The sequence below is a fragment of the Ciconia boyciana genome, chromosome 17 (assembly GCF_034638445.1).
Source record: "Ciconia boyciana chromosome 17, ASM3463844v1, whole genome shotgun sequence".
Taxonomy (NCBI): Eukaryota; Metazoa; Chordata; class Aves; order Ciconiiformes; family Ciconiidae; genus Ciconia; species Ciconia boyciana.
In genome coordinates this window covers 9189546-9210714 of record NC_132950.1, presented here as the reverse complement: position 1 = coordinate 9210714, position 21169 = coordinate 9189546, and the positions used below count along the sequence as shown (strand labels likewise).

General features: G+C 38.5%; 1 protein-coding gene across 2 annotated transcripts in view; it reads right to left on the bottom strand.

Annotated features, from left to right (window-relative positions):
* Positions 1 to 21169, bottom strand: part of PPM1E (protein phosphatase, Mg2+/Mn2+ dependent 1E) — a 78114-nt gene that overhangs the window by 10272 nt on the left and 46673 nt on the right. For both annotated transcript variants that reach the window (XM_072882495.1, XM_072882496.1), the window contains exon 2: positions 3253 to 3371. In XM_072882495.1, coding sequence (XP_072738596.1) covers positions 3253 to 3371 — 119 coding nt within the window. The remainder of the gene's footprint in view (positions 1 to 3252; positions 3372 to 21169) is intronic.

Here is a 21169-nt window from a genome sequence, read left to right as displayed (position 1 = left end):
ATATGAAGGGAAATGGTGTACATTTCAATGTCACGTGGCTGTTACACTTCAGAGCGTCACTCTGAAGGAGGAATGGAGTAAACCCATTGGCTGTGCTGAGACACTAAACACCTTTCCCCAGCAGGGAGTCTGCGTAGTGTCAGCATCATCAATAATTGCTCTTGAGGTTAAAACAGGAGAAAGGCCCACAACAGTCAAACCACCCCCTCACAGCTGTAAATTACTCATCAATTGTTAATGTTGCAGCACTGAGCCAGAGCTGACTCAGCTGTCATTGTGGTTGTGTCATGGAGAATTTAATTTCCCTCCTGCTGCTCCAAAATCCCCAGCGTTGGAAGTAGCACTTGATTGTACCACAGCTAGTAGGAAATCCAGCTCAGGCATTATTGTTCCCAAAGACGACTGACTTCTTTTAGGACAAAATCAGGGCAGAAAGAATACCAGTAATCAGATTCTGCTTTTTAGTACCTAAATTTTAAGACCTTTCTTGAAAACGTGGACAGTGTGACAATAGGGATCAGTACGCAGGTTTGTAGACATGTCATCAAGCCAATGACCAAGGTTTTCCTTAATCTAAGAACTCCAGTTTCTGACTGGTCAATGACCTCTTTGTGTCTTGGTTACAGTAATCCCATCTTCTAGTACCTGGAAAGACTGGGTAGTGGGACTTTGCAATTTGCTTTGTGAAGTCTGCTAGGTATTTTAGATACCTCCACCATGTAACGCGGCCCTACTATCCAGCCTCCTTTGGTGGTTCGTTAACAATGCTGAACCCCCATGTGACTATCTTCCTCCACGAAAAAGAAAACTAAATGTTCTTAACCTGACCTTTCGAAAAGGAAATCAAACGTCTTTCAGTTCTCATGGAAGCTCTCTCGCTCCTCTCCAGTTTAACTGGATGAGAAGAATCAGTCATGGCCTATGACTCTCAGATTCTATTCTTGATATCCAAAGACACATGGTCACCCTGAATATATCAGGCCCGTATTCTTGCATTCCTACATTCGTGGGCTCAAAACAGTTTTTGTTCTTTTAAGATTAGCATTCTTCTTTCATGAAGCTTCTAATTTCCTTTCCCCCAGCACACCAATAACTGCTTTTACCAGTCCTAAGCATGCAATATGATTTGTCATGTTGCACTACTCAGACTAAAATATGTCACTAAGGAAATCTGGAATAATTTTTTTCTTCTAGCAAATTCAAACTTGAGGCAAATCAGGTAAATGTCTCCTTGTATTACACAGAGTAAAAATCCTTCTGGGTTCATAAGAAAAACTGACACAGAATTGGGTATCAAAACCAGCCGGCTAAATTCAGCTTGGTTTTGCATTCTGCAGCAGTCCAAACATCATTAGGATAAACAGTGAACTTGAGCACAAAACTTCAAGATGTAGAAATCCCATTTTCATCACCTGCTACAGTTCCCTTTGTTTTCTTTCAAAGCATGAAAGTCTCCCTATATGGTACCAGTTAGGGCATTCATCAGTCGCAGCTCTCTTCTAAATAACTAGCCCAGGTTTCTCAAAGGACTCCTATGAGAAAGTCTGCTAGAATGGAGTTGCTGACCTTTTGCAATGAAACCTCCTTCAGTCCTGCATGAATCCCCCTAGTTTTGTTCCGTTTTTGTTAGCCAAACCTTGCATCACTTGAACTAATACTCTGTTTTGAAAATTATCATTTATGGTATATTATTTGCAATTGCAGTATTCATATGAAACCATTGCTTTACTACGGTCCAGAAGATGTTCTCTCTCTTCCTCTCCCCCTTTATCTTCATATTTTAACGCTTTACATTGCATCTGTAAAGGTATATTTTATTTTCAAGTACCTTCATTATTGACAATTCACCTCAACATACTGCATCTGGAGTCTCATATTTTTAGTGCCTGCTATAGCCAATACATAGATCAATCTGTGTTTGCATCTGTATATTACAGATTTAGATATGTTCAAATGGCAATTTCTGTAGGTGTGAGGGGTTTGTGGTTTTTTTTCTTTTTCTTTTTTTGTTGAACTCTTCAGATATTCTGTGTGGAGGCTTAGTCAACATTTCCTTGGAAACTGTCAAATATTTATGCAAGTCTCAGAGATCTCAATTTGAAATTAATGAAGGCTGCTCAGCCAGAACAATGACAAATCTATTCCATTTACCTGCTCAGCAGGAGGAGGCAGCAATACCTACAAGAAGGGAACCATAGCATGTTCTTCTGTTTCTCAGGTTTCCAAAGGCCTCTGAGAAATACAGCAGAATCTTCCTTTTTGAAGAGCCAGATTTATATATCCTACTTATCTCTAGAATCATTTACTTGTTTTTTTAATCCAAAAAGGAAAGAATGGACCATGTGGTTTGATGACTGTATTTTCAAGATCAAATGACAGAATTCCTCTCAATACATGTGAGAAACATTGTTCTTCATTGTAATGAGCACCCCAGAAAGTTTTTCAAGGCTATTTAGGTCAGCAGAATCCTGAAATGATTTAGGGTGCATGGCTTTGAGCTGGATGCTGCAAAAATCTTGTTAACCAACACAGGTAAATGGAGAAAAGGAAATTTTCCTTTTAAGCATGGAGTATCTTTATACTATCCTTTGCTAAACCAAAATAAAAAAAAGTATTAAAAGCCATAGCAAAAACTATACTGACTGAAATAATTCAGAATTAAATTCTCTCTTCCCACATATATTTGACTTTGCTCTAATGATGAAGGAGGACAACAGGCACTTGCCAGCAAGCAGCAGGAGCACATAGTCTAAAGTGCTTATAAAGAAATTCAGGACCACCAGATGCAGTCTTATGAAGGTGCACTTAAAAGAAAGGAGTGATTTGCACCTGGTCTTAAGGAGCAAAGATTTGATAAAAGACTCAAGTACAACCAGGGAAAGGCATTTAAAAATAGAGAAAGAATTCAATAGTAAAAGTTGAAACTAGACAAGATTCAAAGATGAGAAAGCTTTGACTAAGAAATTAGCCACTAGCTCTATCAGGAAAGGTGGTGAATTCTCCATTAATCTTTTTACATCAATATGGGATATTCCTTTACAAGAAATCTACTCCAACTTTGTTTAGCTAGCTGGTAGAAGGAACTAATCTGAGGAAAATCTAGTACCATTTGAGTGGTCAGGCTAGATGGATCACTGAAGTAAATGCTGACTTTAAAAATCTCTGAATTATCTGCAAAGTGTCCAGTATACAGTGTAAATGAAAGAGCCACACCATGTAAAATTGTACACTGTCATGCGCAGATGTACTTACGTATGATCCCATCTGCGTTGTCCACATGCTTTGGTAAGTAGTGTGCCGAAAGATCACTCTGAAGGACTTCATCTGAAGTTGCTCTAGCTAAAGCAGCAGCCAAAAATGAAGGGCAATTACTGGAAAAGAAAAAAAACAAAACACAAAAAGAAACCCACAAAAAGGTATTTTCATCTGATTTAGCAAGGTAACTTGCAGTCAGGAAAATACATAACAATACTTTTCTATAAACAAACAGGAATTTGAACCAAGATTTGAAAAACTTCCGATTCTTCTTTGCTAGACAGCACCACAACTCTGCAGCAAGACCTCAAACTCACCATATGGATTTTAGTAACCCTGTTTCACTCATATTCCCTGTTCCATTTCATAACCTCTATTTAAATGCTTTTCAAATTTAGACTTGAACCCCCCTGTGGAGTCTGTCATGCACCCCTTGCTTAGCACACATTTTCTACCTGTGCATTACACACTTTTATCTTAAGCCCATTCTGTTCAGTTGCTCCTAAGAATTAGAGTCAGGATTCCAAAAGATAAAGAGAAGTCCTCAGTTTTCAAAGCGTCCAAAACCTCACCAAGGGACACTGGAAGTTACGGCAAACCCGTAGGAGGTATGAAGTTGATGTGCATAAGGTTAAAAAGCTCCCTCGTGAATGATCTCTATCGAGAGTAAAGTGACTTTAACTCACTGTAGCTTAATCAAGCCTGATATCTCCCAAGGTTAATTAATCTATAGCAAGCCAAGGCCACTTTAATGTACATTCTCTCATTCAAGAGGAGTTTAATACCTCTTAATTTATTCAAAACTTTGTCTTTCCCATTGGTCTGCCTTAACTTCTCCAGGTGTCTCTTGCTGACACAGCCTGAAGCTTCCTGTTTCCATAGTTATCATCAGGGGTAACAATGTCCTGCTTAAGACGTGTCTACCATTGCAGGACCGTGCAGAGACATACGAGCTAATTTCAGTCTCAGAAACTGTCCATCAACAACAGAATTCTGCGTCAGCTAGTCCAGGGAACAGGCAATGAGCACATATACTTCCTTAACCTATTTCGTCTGCTTAGGCCCAGTAAGTCTGTTCGCATGCTTTTAGCACGGTTGGAGAGGGGGTGTTAGCCTAGAAGCATCAGTCCAACCACATCCAGAGCAGAAAAACTTCTACACACAAAACCGGACTTGTCAGACTTCGTTCTGCAGCCTGAGAAGCACATGGCAACCGTCACTTGCATTCACATTTGGTTCACTGCCCAGGAAAGCCAACTGCCATCCTAAACTGGCCCACATGCTGTGGCTTCAGCAGTGAAATCTGAATTCCAGAAAAAAATCAGATTCGCTAAGCTTGGGTTTTTTTGGAAAGCCATTTTACCATAAAGTTTTCCAGATTCTTGATACCAAATGCTGCTACAAACAATAGGATTATGTAACAGAATTAGAAAATGTACACCAAATCAGTCCTCTGACCCTCATTACTTACTATTCAACATATCTATAAATTATTTAAATATAAGATTAGCAATAAATAGCTTTGTGCAAGTGATACGTTGTCATGAGACAAGCTCTGACCCTTGAAGTTACACAGAAAGCCACTCGTACCACGTTACTGCACCATCAGTAAGAGTATTTCCTAGAATTAGCAGCCGAGTATTCTGCTCACGCAGCACCTCCAAGCCTCAGCAACATGCGCGCTAATGAAGCACGACTGCTGGAGGAAATCAGCTGTCTTAGGACCGGCTCTTCCCAGCACAACACAGGAACTCTGATCCTATTTACATACAGCAATGCCCAGTGGTAAGAGTAATCAGCAGAAGGAAAACACACCGGGACCTCCTTTGCTTCTGGTGCGCATAGAAGCTGATTTTCTATCTCGTCTTGTCCACCTTTATTTAGCTCACAAAGAGCAGATTTTTCATTTCTATTATTAGCTCCAATACTCCAGAGTGGTGATACTGGTTACTGTTCACGTTACATGCAATTTCCATGTTACAACAAAAGCCAGAGATTGCGATGAATGTGGATAGAATAATTATGCCAGCAGTTAGCAACGCTGTGAGGACAGCATTCTGAAAAAATGCAGAGAAAGATTAAGGTCCAGCCTAAATAATGGGCAGCAGAAGAATCCATGCTGAAAGCATTTACAAACACAAGGCAGACAGAGCTCGCTTTGGGCACGAACATAACAGGCTGTGCTAGCACCTGCAGGCATCTGAGCTTGTTTCCCAGTCCAAGGCTTACCCTCACCAGCTCAGTGCTGCAACTTTTTAGGAAAACCAAACTTGTTTTGTGTCACTTATAAAAAACCCCTCAGGAATGTCCACTGATGGGCAAAGAGGGAACCTGGTTAAGAACTGAGGCAACAACAGTTGCTAAAATAGAGACTCAGGACCTAAACAGCAGAGAAAAAATACCCCCCGACATGAGGAACCTCTGCTCTGCCTGGGCTTGGAAGGTGGGAAGGCCATGTCTGTGAAGACCCAGAGTCATGAACATTCATATCTGAAATGTTAGATATTATTTTAACTGTAGTGACAGATTACAAAATCGAAAGGTGCATTTACAGTGTAGGTAGCTGGTCAGATATTTCCCCAGTCAGCTCCAAATGCTATTTACATGTCCCTACAGCCAATGCTAGCAGTTTCACACAGGACCTCTTTATCGAGCCAAAGAGTGCATTTCCATTACAATACTAAACCTACACAAAAAGCTGCTAAAGATGTTATTAGATAAATTAGAGGATTTTAAGTACATCCTTCCTGATTCTCTGGCAGCGTGGGTGTGTTTAGAACACCCACAGTTGCATTGCAGCAATCCTGGAATAACTCTGCTAAGGTAATAAATCAAGCCTAAAAGTGGGCCGTTTCCATCAATTAAGTTTGAGAAAAACAGTCTGAAGTGGGCTTAACTCAGCCCACATATTATTACGTTACCAGCTTAACACACAACTCTGCTCCTTCCTGATAGCATTAGAGTGGTGAAGACTTTCCAAACTTTTTCTCTGAGCTATTCCTCTGTGCTCTAAATCTAATATAAGGTCTCCTACTAAAAGAAGAGATGGCCAATTTAAAATTCTTATTGCATGAAAGTTCACCATTGGGGTTTGAGCGACTTATCAATTTTGATGGAAAAGGTAGAGAAAGTAAATCAGCTGAAGGCTTTCCTTCTATGTCTGGCCACTCTTTGTCCTAATAATAACAGCTGCCTGCCAAAGAATTAATTGCCCTTGACATTTGTACATCACAAAGCTTCTTATGTAGCTGTTACAGGACTATGCCATGTAAGCAGGGAAGCGACCAGATGCAGACAGATGACTTCCTCTTCCTGATTAGCACAACTCAAAATTTACTTCTCTTATTTGGCTCCTGAGAGGACTTTAGTTGAATTACGTCTCCCCTTCAAGGAACAGCAGACTGCACTGGAGGTTTTTTTTACTTCTTTTAAAGTAGATTAGATGTTGAAGTCAAACCGCTCTCAGGACACTTCATTATTGTTACACCAAGACGAATGAAGTATCAAGTCTAGGATCTTTGTTTTTACCACAGAAGTGAACATTCAGGTGAGCACCTACAGCATCCCACAAAACAGCAAAGACCCACACTCAAATGATCAGACTTTGCCACGCTGGTAGTCCTCACCTGTCCTCACATTTTTTACGCAAAACAAGAAGTAGCACACAGGATCCATGGGGACATGGGAGATGCGCTGCATCCTGCTGCTGGCATAACTAAGGATTACCTGTTGGCTGCTGAAAATAAATTCTTCTGCCACATTCTAGAAGCTCAAATGTTATTAGTCATTAAGTTATGACAAACTGAAACTGGGAGGGCACAATCTTGTTTAGCAGAGAGTTGAGAGCTAGAATGCCTATGTCTATTCATAGCCATGCCACTAATTCAGCAGCTGACCTTGGACGAAGTCAGTTCACCACTCAGACCTTTGATTCCTCATCTACAAACAAGGAATGATAATGTCATTTCCTGGGGGAAGGAGGAGAAGGAGGAAGACTGTAGAAGGCTTAATTCAGTGTTCATAAAATACTCTGAGATTTCTAGATAAGAGCACAACTGAAGGGAAAAATATCAAGATGATAGTGGGAGATATTTTCAATCTAGACAAGATTTATGCAGCTTTCATACTTTTTCTCACTCCATATTCTCTGTTCTCATACGCTGCCAGAAGTGCTAAGTGGAATACATGGGCAAACAACAGCTCTAGACAGGCAGGTTTAGTCTGATTCAGGCAGCTAACTCACGGTCATAAACAACTGCACGACGTAAACACATTTTTAGAAAAGTTGATGCATCTCAAAAGGGGAAAACCACAAAAGAAAGACATCAAGTTCTTAAAACTCGGTAATGCTGGTCTTCCTGGAGCATTAGCACTGCTGATGGGAAAATGATGCTACAGGCACATTACTGCCCCTGACCAAAATACACAATCGAGTGCCACCAGTGCTGGAAATACTTAATGCTGTCATTGTCTGGTGTAACTGATGAGGCATCACTAGCCCAAACAAAGCAGGAAAAATGGACCGAAACTTACGGGTGCCTTTCAAAGGCCAAAATGGTCAGTAAATCACAAAACATATAGTGTTCCTATTACCTCAAGAATCCCCTGACACCACAGAACAGCAATTGTTTTGGTTAGAATGAAACATGATTTAAATAGAAATGCTATTCAATCTGCTGAAACACAAAACAAATCCACAGGCAAACAGTATAAAGCATCGTATATAGTTTCACACAGCAATCCAAGACCAAGAGCATGACCTGAAAAGAACCAAGTACAGCACATTCCCATAAGGCCTATAATTTACTGTGGTAGTAAAAGACTTTGTAGGGATGACAAACTAACTGCACCCTTTCCAAAAGACATTACACTAGGGATGCAGTTTGGTAAACACTCCTGTGCTAATGTGGCCTGTTGCAAGTTCTTGTTAGAAAGCAAGTTGTGCAAGATTCAATTTAAGAAAAACCTCATTTGTCCCCAGCCTGTATTTACAAAACACTCCAAAGTCTCATGAGACTTCTTCCAGATGGAGCTTCTGATACAGCCTGGAAGCTCTTTGAAGAAGCCTTTAAAGTCTTTATTATTGAAAGTTCCCATGCTGTGAACTGCAGCAGTAATGAGCAGAGAAATTGTTTGGGAAGATCCTTTGGCTGTTTACCCAGCCCTCCCTTCAGCCGCCCCTGTTTCAGTGGCCATCCAGACAGATAGGGTACCAGCTGAGGGGCTTCTGTTTGTCTCCTAACTCCTGTAAGTCAGACAGGACTCAGAGAAGGACTCAGAGAGGACTATTCTGTTAAGCAGTCCTTAGACCCCAAAATGATTACGGATGTATATTCTAATTATACCAAGCAAATGCTATTTCCAGCTCCTGTCTCTGCAGGTTCTCCTCTCCTTACTCACAAAGCATCGCCCTCTCCTGCAAGCTCACCGCTCTGCTCTGACCTGTGCTGTTCTGCTGCTTTGCACAGCTGGTGAAAGTTTTGATGCTTATTTAAAGCCTGGTCACGGTGGACAAATGGAGTATGGTTTTTTTCCTAACACATGGTGAAACCCTGCACTAGATTTCAGCTGCTGCAGTGAGTTACTAAAAAAAGCCAGCACACACACACAAAAAAAGAAACAAACAGAAAAAACAATGCACCTTTTAAAAGATTGCATAACCAAAGCTCCTTGAGAAGTCATTTGAGCTGGCAGTGTTGAGACAGTAAAGATGCTTGATAAATCTGTTTGAAGGAGCTGAAAATGTGCTACACAAGGAAGCTGCTATCTATAGGCTTCACAGAGACAGCTGCCTGGTCACATTCAAAATGATTCTGTCCTTGTGGTGACAGTTGTAAGCAGCAGAAATACAATGCACAACCATTACAAAAATACACTCTTTCTGATGTGTTTACCATGCCCATATTCTATACAGACACTGCGGTGGGACCTCTTTTTTACCAAATATTTAACCTTTTGTATTGTGCTCACTGCCATATTCTAAAGACTATGATCAAGTTTATATAGATATTTTCCTGCAGTTAAGTCTATCTTAACTGGACAGTAAATAAAAAATACAGAGGTGCACTGACAGATAACATCTTTAACAGCTGGATTAAGATGCTTCAACATACCAATCAGACTTTCAGTATTTATCACTGTATTTATTTCATAATAGCTGTATCTTACTTGTCAAAGCATTTATGGAGGCTATGCTCTCAGAAATGTCCTAAAGACTCCACAGATAAATATAGTGAATGAGAATAAAATTACTTTTGTAGGAACAATCATTTCCCTTTGTAAGTTCTTATTAGGCTTGAAGGTTTTGCTGATGGTGAGTAATACAAGTTCTCAACTTAGTTGCGATCATTGAAAGTCTATCTCATAAAATAGAATAAAACCTTATATGAAGCTCATATTTGACAGCTATGACTAAGATAGGTAAAAGTACTTTATATTCTAAATTTTAAAATAATCACCTTGAAAAAAACCACCAAAGGAACAAGAGTTAAAAAATGCCTTTAGAAATAACCTGTTAACTATCGCTTGTTAACCACTACAAGTCATAAAGACATTGGTTTTGACTTTTTCACAAATTAAGATCTAATCTGAGATAAAAAATATTCAAATTCTTTCCTCATTTTTTAATGAGATAGTAAAGAGTCAACAAAATGCTCTCTCCAGTAAAGGATATGTGAAATAGGTATGAATGGAAACCTCTAGGAAATCACGTTTGGTGATCAGATGGGAAACATTTGCAAAACCACAGAACTCAATTAGAGTGCCTTGGCAGTGATCCCACAAAAGGGCTCAGGTGCTACACTCATCTGTCAGGGGTTTTTGATAGGATATTATACAAAGGGAAGTAAAGACAGTGCTGTACTGGATGGCACATCAAACTAATTAAAAAAATCAGGGCAGAGAGCAAAATTAAAATACTGGCATGATGCTGAAAACATAAATTAAGGAAAAAAATTGCTCATGAAAGCGTGATTGCAAGAGCACGGTTTATATATTCTTTTGTCCAACTACTTGAGAGACCTGGCTGCAAAGGGATACACTACCTCGTTTCTCCAGTCGGAGCACTGCAGGTGAGTGCAGCTCAAATTGCCAGCCTCTGAGGTCCAGAGGCAGCTGGCACTAGATTTGTCAATGGGTGCCAAATCCAAGATCAGGACCCTCTCCAGCTATGTTCACACACACACTCAACCTCTCTTGCACCAACGTGTTTCAGAACATGTCTAACGCAGGCTTTCTAGCACACTACCGCGAATGTCTTTCTCACTAGAAGCTAAATAAAGGCCAAGTAAGAGTCGCGAAGCCACCAGCAGCAGGAAGAGCAAGCCCAGGCGCCCTGCAGATGTGGACGCTCTGCCCCTTGACTCCCCTCTCCAGCAGGGCCGGTCTTCCCTGGAGCCCCCCACATCACCTTCTGTTTTACTGGACAAACCGCACACGCCGGGAACTGGGCACGGGCTGGCCCCCTGTCACTGCCAGGTGGATCCATCAGGGCTCAGCCCTCCCAACCCGTCCCTTGGAGGGGCCATTCTCACCCACCCTGCCGCCAGTTTTCAGAAGATTGACAGGTATTTAGTTATCTTTCAGACTTCAGCCCATATTTTGAATTTGATTGAAACTGGCCTGCAAGGTTAAGCTTATCAGTGGGAGGAACCCGACGGGCAGACAGACTGAGCAAGCACAAAAGCCTTGTTCCCTTACAAACCAGGCTTTTGAAATCAAATTATTGGAATGATGCTACTAGAATTTCATCTGACAATACAGGTCATTAAGGCAAACCCTTGACTTTTAACATACTATCTTCAACACATGAATTAGACTGAGACCTCTAACCCATTTTCTGCTGGGTAGCAAGTCACTACTTCCTTTCGCCGGAGAGGTAAGTGCACATGACAGTACATAAAGCTAACGAAACGTAACCAAGACAAAATAAAAAGGTCACCTTTGTCTCTTTGATGAGGTACAATGCCATGAAGGCTAGTGTGTATTTAAAAAAATAAATGGTTGCTGACCACAAACCACTCATAAGCATTTGTGATTTAATGACTGTCACTAAAATGCAATTGACACTGAAGGGGAGAACTGTGAAGAATCCAGACTACATAAAACAGCTTCTACAGAGCTATTCTGCTGAATTGATTGTCTGTATATTATCTTTGAAAACTAATTCTATGATTTCTCTAACTCATTCTCATAATATGGCAGTTCTGAGGTTACTTACATTTCAATCTCTGTAGAGCTGATGCTACCTGCATTAAAGGCTGCTTTTAAAATGACAGAAGTCGTCTACTATAACATGAACAACCCTTAAAAACCCAAGATGAATCTTCCAGGAGCTGAAAGCCAAATTACTGCAAGAAATTGAATTCCCAGAAGTGACTGTATGATAGTTTTCTTCATTACATCAAAGAATTGAAGATACAAAGTTTGCTGTTGAAAAATCATATTCCAGGACTAGAGTCCTTCACAGCCGTATTGTATCCATCTGTTATTAAAAGAAAGGTAAACCTAGACTTTGAAGGAATGCAAAGAGAAATCATTACAGAAATGGACCAGAATCCATGAACCTCAGTTACAATACTGAGATGTTGAGGATGTATCTCTATAGCAGTCTCCCCCTATCTAAATCAGAACCTTTTCTATCTGTGCAGCAAGATTCTGAGGGATTGAATAGTCTTTTATAAAATTTTAATTACTGCTATAAAATGCATTTTACAAAATTATAAAAATATTATCATAAAATTTAAAAAATACCAGCAAGCCACGTATTTGATGGACATTTCTTACAAAGCTTAGATCTTTACAATTCAGCTATGTAAATGCAAACACATAGTAAAAAAAAAAAAATAAAATCTGTATTTACCCTATCATTAATTAATCAAAATAAAGATAAGTTATTGGAATTACCCATACAGGTGACTTTCAGGAATTTATACTGATCCTTCTGGTTTTTGTTGTTATTGTTTTACAGGGATTAGCTTGCATATTTACATGGTGCATTCTGTTCCAACAGAAATGCTTAGCATTTGAGTGACATGTGTACCTTGTAACGAGAGTCTTCTGACTGCCATTCCAAATACCAGTCGCTGCCTACTTAGCATCTCCGTGTCTGGAATGGTAACGAAGCCTACATCTATGCGAGATGCACGCTTACCTGAAGAATTAAATTTCTTAACTGGAAAACCAATGTCAACAACAGTTATCTCATAGTGAGTTTCTCTACTAGACTGAGGCCTGTTTAAAAGCCCTACAGGACATTAAAAATGTCATTGATTTTTCTCTCTTTGGCTCTCAGTCAATTTGAAAGTCAGCATAATTCAATATCTTTCTACTAGTTCCATTAGCAAAGAAAGGAATCCATGCTTCAATCTACACTGCCTTATTGGAAAAAGTAATTTAATTTTATGTCTGAAAGTGTGCCAACATCAGCATAAAACCGTACACAGTATACATAAAATTTAATTTATAAATTCTGTATTTTGTCAAGCCAGAATGAGATGCTGTCTAAAATCAATGAGAGTGTCCAAACTTGCTTTGAAGATACTTGCATATATTCTTTTTATTTCAGGTATTTTATGTTCTAGTTGGAGTTTTTGATGATTTCTCTCCTTACTACAAAATATTAATGACACACTATCTAGAAAAGTTCATGTTGCAGAAAACTTTGTTACAGCAGGCACACTTTGCCCCTAAAAGTTCAGACATATCATTTACTTATCACTGATTCATCTCCTGTTTTTTCTCTGTGTTAAAAATAAACTTTCATTGATACTTCCCTTAACCTGAAGAGATATACCATACAAATTTGATGTGTCCAGAAATAAAAGTTAAATAACAATCACCCAATGCAGAGCATCTATTTTATTTCAGATCAGATTAACATGCCAAAGTCTTCTGATTACTAGTCAAAAAGAAAAATGTATTGTGCTGTTATAGTTAATGACTTACTTTCAAACAAATGAAACAAAATCCTGCACAGCAGCACATACCGCTCTCTTCATTTACATCTCTACTTCAGATCATCATTAAGGCAAACAAATGTAAAATGACTTCTTTAAAAAAGCATGAAGACAATGAATCTACCGTGCCCATTCAAACGAACAGCTTTCAGTAACACCACACAGAGCTAGTCCCCAAATAATTGTGCTTGTATTGTAATATTTTTCTTCATGTAAATGAGAAAAAATAAAAGCTGCAGGCCAGGATTTTCAAATGACATTTGATCACTTAACTTCTTTCAACCCATTGAACAAATATCAAATATAAGGCAAAACACACCCCAGAAGATTTATGACCACTGAGTCAGCAGAGAATGTTCTCTCGCTCCCTTCTCACTCTCGTGAAACGCAGTTCATCATACAAATGGCTTGGGTGTTTATGCCAGATGTAAGATTAGATAATTAGTCATCTGAGTCCTGGATGTCAACTCTTTTGTGATACAAAATTTATTCCAAATGCACCATTTATAATCAGTTGACTTGCAAAAGCATTCTGGTGTTACACAGTAATACATCTTATGATGTACAGCCAAATATCTGCCACTCCATAGCAACATATTCTGTTTCTGCTGTAGCAATACCCAGTCTGATCTTAGCCCTTCCAATGACTTAATTTTTTGTCTGCGAAATAGGGCTAATGATATTGACCTTTGGAAAGCAATTTCAACTCTAATGATGAACAGTACCAAGAAGGGCTGGGTATTATTAATTAACCCTAAACTAGGAATGGAACAAGAGAACTGCAATTCACTTGCACTGATCACCAGAAAATACTGCAGCTCTTTTACCTACTTTCTCTTGAGCATGACATGCAAGATAATCAAATAAAAAGCAATCATGAAAAGACTATACGGTACCTTTAAAAATAATTTTACAGATAAACATATAAGTAGATTCAAAGTGGGGCTACAAGTGGGGCAAACTACAAGTGGGGCAAATTAAAGATTCTATTGGAACCTCAATTTCAAAATTACTGACATTGATGCACACAGAGCAAGACACTGGAGGGATAAATGGGGCTCTAAGATCACGGTGTGTGCTCTTTTAAAGGAATAAAGTTTTACTTACTCCAGAAAGATCACATCCTAATTCCCACTGTCACTTGTCCTTTGCAGAATTGCAAAGAATATTGGTGAGTTTAGAGTTTTAGGGTTTTTCTTTAAAGGATAATAAAAATGTTTTAGCTATTCTGTTTCACATTAAAGTCCCTAATGCATTCAGTTCTACTGAGCCACATAGTTATTTCAGTCATTCTTAATAAATAACAGTTGCCAGTAGTAGTTAAGCCAACAGATCTGAATTATTTATAGTGTTGAAGAACAGAACGGCACATAAAATGCATTAGGGCTTTCGGTTGTTCTTGTCTGAACGACACAATGGCAGCCTTTAGACGTTTTTCCACAGGCTGTAAAATACTCTGCTTCCAATCCTGCTTTAAAAGGTTTCCTAAAGAGACAACAGCCAAACCTACTGCTATCCATCTTCAATAATCACATTCATGAAGAGCAGGTAAGAGAGAGTCTTCCAAATACAGTACATTATTAAAAAAAAAAAAGGCACAGACTTTGATTTCATTGAACAGGTCACATTCAAACTGCTATTTAGTATTATTAACCAGAACTTATTTATTTAGATGTTATTTAGCATGGCTCTATACCTTCCAGTTTATGATCTAAAAGCACCTCATAGTGTTGAACTCCGTGTTTCTCTTCTCCTTTGCCTATAATCCCTCCTCCCTCCAGCTGGAAAAAAGCACAGATATCGTCTTCATTTTACAATGGCAAATCCAACTTCACATTCAAGGGTGGAACATGGAAATCTCAAGTCCCGTCTCTCCTCTATGCCTCTTTTTTAAGAGACCGTATCATGAAACATCGAGCACACAAAAAACAACAGGGACAGAAATTATCTTGACAATACTTGAGAAATTATTTTAAACACAGTAGTTGAGTTTATGCTCTTTGTGGCTTAAAAGAAGCATTCAAATATCTGTCTTGATTGACTGATGGGATAACATGCCTCTGCTGAGCTACGTCTGGGTAGAAATTTGGGGGAATGTCTTGCTTTCCCACCTTGTACTGACATCACAGGGGACTGCACCAGTGTGAAATTCACTATACACAATCGATTCACAAGGAGAACCGTGCCCACAAATGACAAAGAGATTTACACTTAAATGCTGCAGAGAGAAGAACTGGGGGAGTAGTTGTAGCAACATAAGCTTAAACCAAACAGTTTTCCTTTTATAGTTCACCTTCCGCTTTCTATATGGATCTATTTACAGCAGGAAATGCTGCAAATTGTAGCATCTCTAAGGAGTAAAAAGAAGAAAAAAAATGAAAACCTGGAGAGGTAAAAAAACCAAACAAACCTCCTCCTACCAAGTACTAAAGAAATAGGGAGGGGGGGAATATCACTTTCAGGCCATGTCAGGTTATTCAGGCATCTGAAATTGGCTCCATCACATGTTAGACTGTAGGAATGAGCCATAGTATCCAAACCGTCAAGCAGGCTCAAGTGACACAGATCTGTGTGCTTCCCCACTCCCCCTTCCTTGGCTTAGCTTCCCCACCTCTCCCAGTTCAGAGGCTTATCTAAAATCTGCACTCTGATTTTACTGAGAGACTTGTATTGAAGATGCCATATGTCACAGGAGTGACCATGCTCAAAAGATGAAGAATATGGCTTTTGCTTTGGGTAAAGCAGGTCCTGAGCCTGCGTAACATACAGCTTGCCTGCAGTATGCATCTATATATAGCTCTTTTTGCGCACAAAGGCTATATGAATTGATTCTGAACAAGCTGAGGATTTCAAACAAGTCTGCAGTGCTGTAGCCTCTCTCCCATCCTGAAAGGTAGAGTGAATTATTTAAAACTTGGAAAACATATCCTAAAATTATTTCCAGCACCATTTAAAAACAAATCTCTGTACACATTCCAATCACTGCTATAAGGTCAACTGAAAATAAGAGCTGTCACCTTTTATAGCTATGACTTTACAAAGTAAATCTTGCAAGATTAAAGACATCGTTTCCCTACCGTGGACTTCTCAATACAACACAAATTCTACCTGCCTATTCACCAAAATTTGGGGCTTTCTTTATGCAAAAGAATCATCCTTTTCTTACAATCTTATTTGTTCCATTTTCTTTTGTATGAGCCATGTTGGATTAACACAATCAATTCACCCACCTCAGAGGCAATAACGCTGCCCCCAATCTAATGCAGCTCATGTAAGAATAACCCAATACCTCTTCTTTCTCTCTACCCTCCTCAAGGAAGATTGTAATCTTTTCCTGTAAGTTTATTATTAAACCTGTGAGCTCTTCAGAAGACAGACGAGCTCTAAATATAAGAAAGAATCTGTTACATAATACCTCAAGAAAGGAGGCAGCGCACAACAGCCTGTAGACAACACGAGCCCAAGTAAAATAAAAGCGGAGAGGGGACGAAAATCTGTGTTATTGTCTTGCCTTTGCCCAGTGCCTGGACTTAGGTCCTTCCCGTGTATAGTCAAACATACAGTAGAATATGGAATCATGTAACACGTGTAAAGCTTAGGTTTTTATTTCTAGGGAGGATAAACAAATGCAAGCAAGCAACATTATCTGGAAGTTAATTCAGGATCTGGCAAAAACTTACTCAGATCAGAAGACATCTTCCTCAAACACAACAGAACTTGTTTGAAGCTCCATGAACCAGGATTGTAAATAATACACTAGTGAGGACTGACTCACCCACGGTGATGAGTAGGCTCAAAGCTTCTTCAAATGGAGCAGTGTCACAGTTATAATCAGCAGTTAAGAGAGTTACTTAGGAGTCACACTATCAATTACAATGGTAATACATATTCAGGGAGTAAGTGATATGCAGACAGAGAGAATATGAAATCAAAACATTAATAAAAAATAAGGAACCTTTGGAGACAAATTATTATCTTCTATATCTACAGTGATTTATACATTCCCAAATGATTTAGAATCTAAAAATAAATTATTACTTCTACAAGCACTGACATACAAACTACCTTGGATGAAAAACAGCAAATTGCTAACCATGGATAGAAACATTACACAACTGTTTTGAACAAACAGCAAAAAATGGACCATGCTAGAAAGAACAGCAGGAATCTATACAGGAATTGAAGTTATCAAAGCTAAAATTTAACCAGAATAATGTGAATATAATCTTGATTTTCTATACCTATGATGGGATTTTCAATTAAAATGAGAATGGTTAGAATCATCTGTCTACCTTGATATCTCATCCCCCAATCTACATCATCATTCTCTCACCATTCTTTAGCATCATGCTGAGACAATGACTTGAAGGAAAATACTCAATGTCTGTAGCTGAAATACATATACATATATATATACGTGTGTGTGTGTGTTTAAATATGAACAATCACCACAGACTCCTTGGGAAAAGGAAGAGGGAAGATTACTAAAACAGGTAGAAGATCAAAGGTCACACAAAAGCATGTAGGTAACCCAGAAAAGACATCATTAAAACACTGTGCCAAGTAATATTTTGAAAATAAAAAATGCAATCAATTCTTCCCCCAAAACACACAGCCAGCACCAACTTTATCAATTATAATGGCCTTGAAAAACTAAAGAAACAAAGAGGCCTCTGAAAGGCACAGTTCTGGACTAAGGGTAGCAGTAAACTAGAATAGTAATTATGTAATCACAAAAGAACAAATTCAGGAGGCGGCAATCAAGTAAAGATTAAATACAAGTATGTTTTCTTAGTTGGAACAGAAAATTCTGTGAAAGAGTTTAGACAGACCATGAGAAGAGCCATGAGAGTGTGAGAATTTCTAACTGTCAATAAAGCACCAAATGTAAAAAATAAAAAAAAATTTAAAAATCTGTATTCTAAATCCACACTGAAAAATAGCAATGAATTATTTTTGTTGGATTTAGCTGTAAAAGACTGCTAATAGCATGCAATTGGATCTGTCAGAAGTACAATCAGGCAGCACAAAGATTTTCTCAAGGGCAGATAGTTTTCAAATAAAAATACAGGTGGTGTACCTGCATGAGTGAGCTTGTTAATGATGCATGGAGTCAACATAAAAGACATAACTGCAATTGGTTAGATTGAAAATAACATACCAAGAAAAAAAAAAGATTAGGAACACCAGCTGAGCTTGGAGATAACATAGGAAAAGTTACTGTTAAAGCAAGATTTAAGTTATAATAACACAGCGGTAGCAAATTGGAAGATGTAACATGATAGGAGACTGAGCACTGCTCCCAGTTCTGCATCTGACAAAGGACACTTCTGCCAGCAAATCATTTAATCTCTACACATAGAATCACAGAATCATTTAGGTTGGAAAAGACCCTTAAGATCATCGAGTCCAACCGTCAACCTAGCACTGCCAAGTCCATCACTAAACCATGTCCCTAAGCACCTCATCTAAATGTCTTTTTAATACCTGTAGGGATGGTGATTCAACTGCTTCCCTGGGCAGCCTGTTCCAGTGCTTGACAACCCTTTCGGTGAAGAAATTTTCCTAATATCTAATCTAAACCTCCCCTGGTGCAACTTGAGGCCGTTTCCTCTCGTCCTTCCATCCATCTAGGTGTCAAATACATTTATTGCCTTAAAACTTTAGAAGAGTACTGTGAAATTTAATTCATTAATACCTGGAAACTACATTTTAATCCTTGGATAGAAGGTGCTGGGAAAGGACACCATATTACAAAATTAAGACTATCTAATAAAATATTATTGTATTTACTTTAGTGCACTCCTCATCTGTCTCTCTCCTGTTTCAGTTCCTAGGTTCCACAGTGCTTCAGGACTTTCTCATTTCTTTGTCTCAGGTCAGTAGAATAAGAGCTGTGGTCACAAACCAGGAAGATCAGTGCCGTCTGTGGGACGGACAATTAGCAGTTGCTCCTGTAATATACAGAGAATATGAGAAGAATCCTACTATCATGTAGTCACAGATATTATTCTAAAATCTTACGCTGAAAAGTACTGTAAAAAACAGATGGAAAACTACAGGGGGTATGAAAGAGTAATCTACATCCAAATCTTTCCTGAAGTTACCGAGAATGAAAAGTTAGGGGCTTGATTTGGCATGAGCTGAAGACACTAAAAACTTCCAGAAATGCAAATGAAGCACCTTGCATAATTAAACTCAACTATTCCCTTTAGTATGAGGGGAAAAAAAACAAACCCCAAACTTCCAAAAATTTTTACAAGTGTAAAATATTGTAGATTTTTATATGTGCAGAAAAAAGGCATGTTCAGTCCTACACTGTCTTTAATGGTTAGACATACATTAATTAGTTCTGCTTTTCTATTTCAAAATGAAAATCCTAATTCAAATTAGATTAATAAACTGTGGCAATATGAAATAAGGAGGAATGCAAAGGCAGCAATATGAACTCCTCAGGGATCAGGGAAATGAAACAAGTATAATATGGTACAGCTTTGTTATAAAACAATAATGGACTGGGGACAAAAATCTCACCCTTTTATCAAAACTCTGTGTTTTCTAATATTCAACCTGTTCTTTTTGATCAGGGCTGGTTATATAATCATCAGCAATGCCACGTTTTTGCTGAAATCATGCATTTGATTTATAGATTTTTATTAGTACCAAAGACAGCGAGAAAATCAATTCATTGCCAAATAACGTATAGCAAGGTTCGAGCCTTAGCACTGATACATTTTCATATGGGCTAGATGGCAGTAAAAGAAAATGCTTATGACAATAAAATAGAGACATAAGCTCAAGTAACCACAAAACAAAGAAAGGGAAAACGATGCACACAAGGATGCAAATCCACCTCGCTCTGCCATTCAAAGCCAAGAGAGATCACGCTCTCTTACCGACAAGGACAGCCCATGGCAGGAGGTCTGAAAAATTCAATAAGGAAAACTGCCCAGGTCCCCTGTTTATAGCTACATATTAATTCTTGATATTTAGCATAGCTTGTCAAGAATAACGCAGTATTGCACAATTCTTCATGAGTCTCTTCTGCCTTTTAGCTATGAGTCATCATTATATTAGGAAAAAGTGAGCTTAATTTAGACAACACAGAAGGGTAAATTACATATTTTCGTACGGTTTCTGATCCAGGGGGCTACATTTATATATATATATATAAAATTTAATGTCTCATTTCTCTCATCTTCCCCTCTTTTTTTTTTAAACACAACTATGAAAATTTCATTAATCTTCACTAGGCAGCATCACAGGAAACAATCATAGTCCTGGACATGAGGCAAAGGGGTTTCTACGTTTGATGGAGGACTTTATATCTCTGCTACGCCCCCTCTCCTGCCGGAATGTCTTAAAGGAACAAAGGAGTATCCCTTCAGCATTCTTCCTCCTGCAAAATGTGTTGCCCCAATCTACCTAGCAAGAAGGAAAATGGAAAAAACTGCAAACAAATATTAGCATTTACAGCAATTTCTTAAATACAGATCTAGTCTTGTTAGAAAGAAAATGTCTGTTTTGATAGCAAATTTCATTTAGGCTGGAAAAGGAGGAGTATACGTGCCTTTTTTAGTACATGTGTTGAGTTTAATGTGATCTCAATTGAAAACAATAGGGAATCTTACTGATTTTAACACCTCAGTGATCAAAGCTTTTCTCTGATGTTTAGGAGCAGTTATGAAAGCTTTGCAAGGAAGAGAACAATAATGTACAATAAGACATGTCTGAGTAACTCTTCAGGTTTAGATATCTGCAAAACCTTACCAAAAAAGAAAGAAAGAAAAAAAATTAATAGAATGATTGAGATTAATTTGCGTACTTGCTACTATGATAATTAAAGACATCTTTCTTATAATGTGAATGTCTCAGGCATTTCATTCATAAGGGAGATTGACATGCTGATATATTTTACTTCCAAGTTAGAAAGTATTTCTCTTCCATTGCAGCTACTC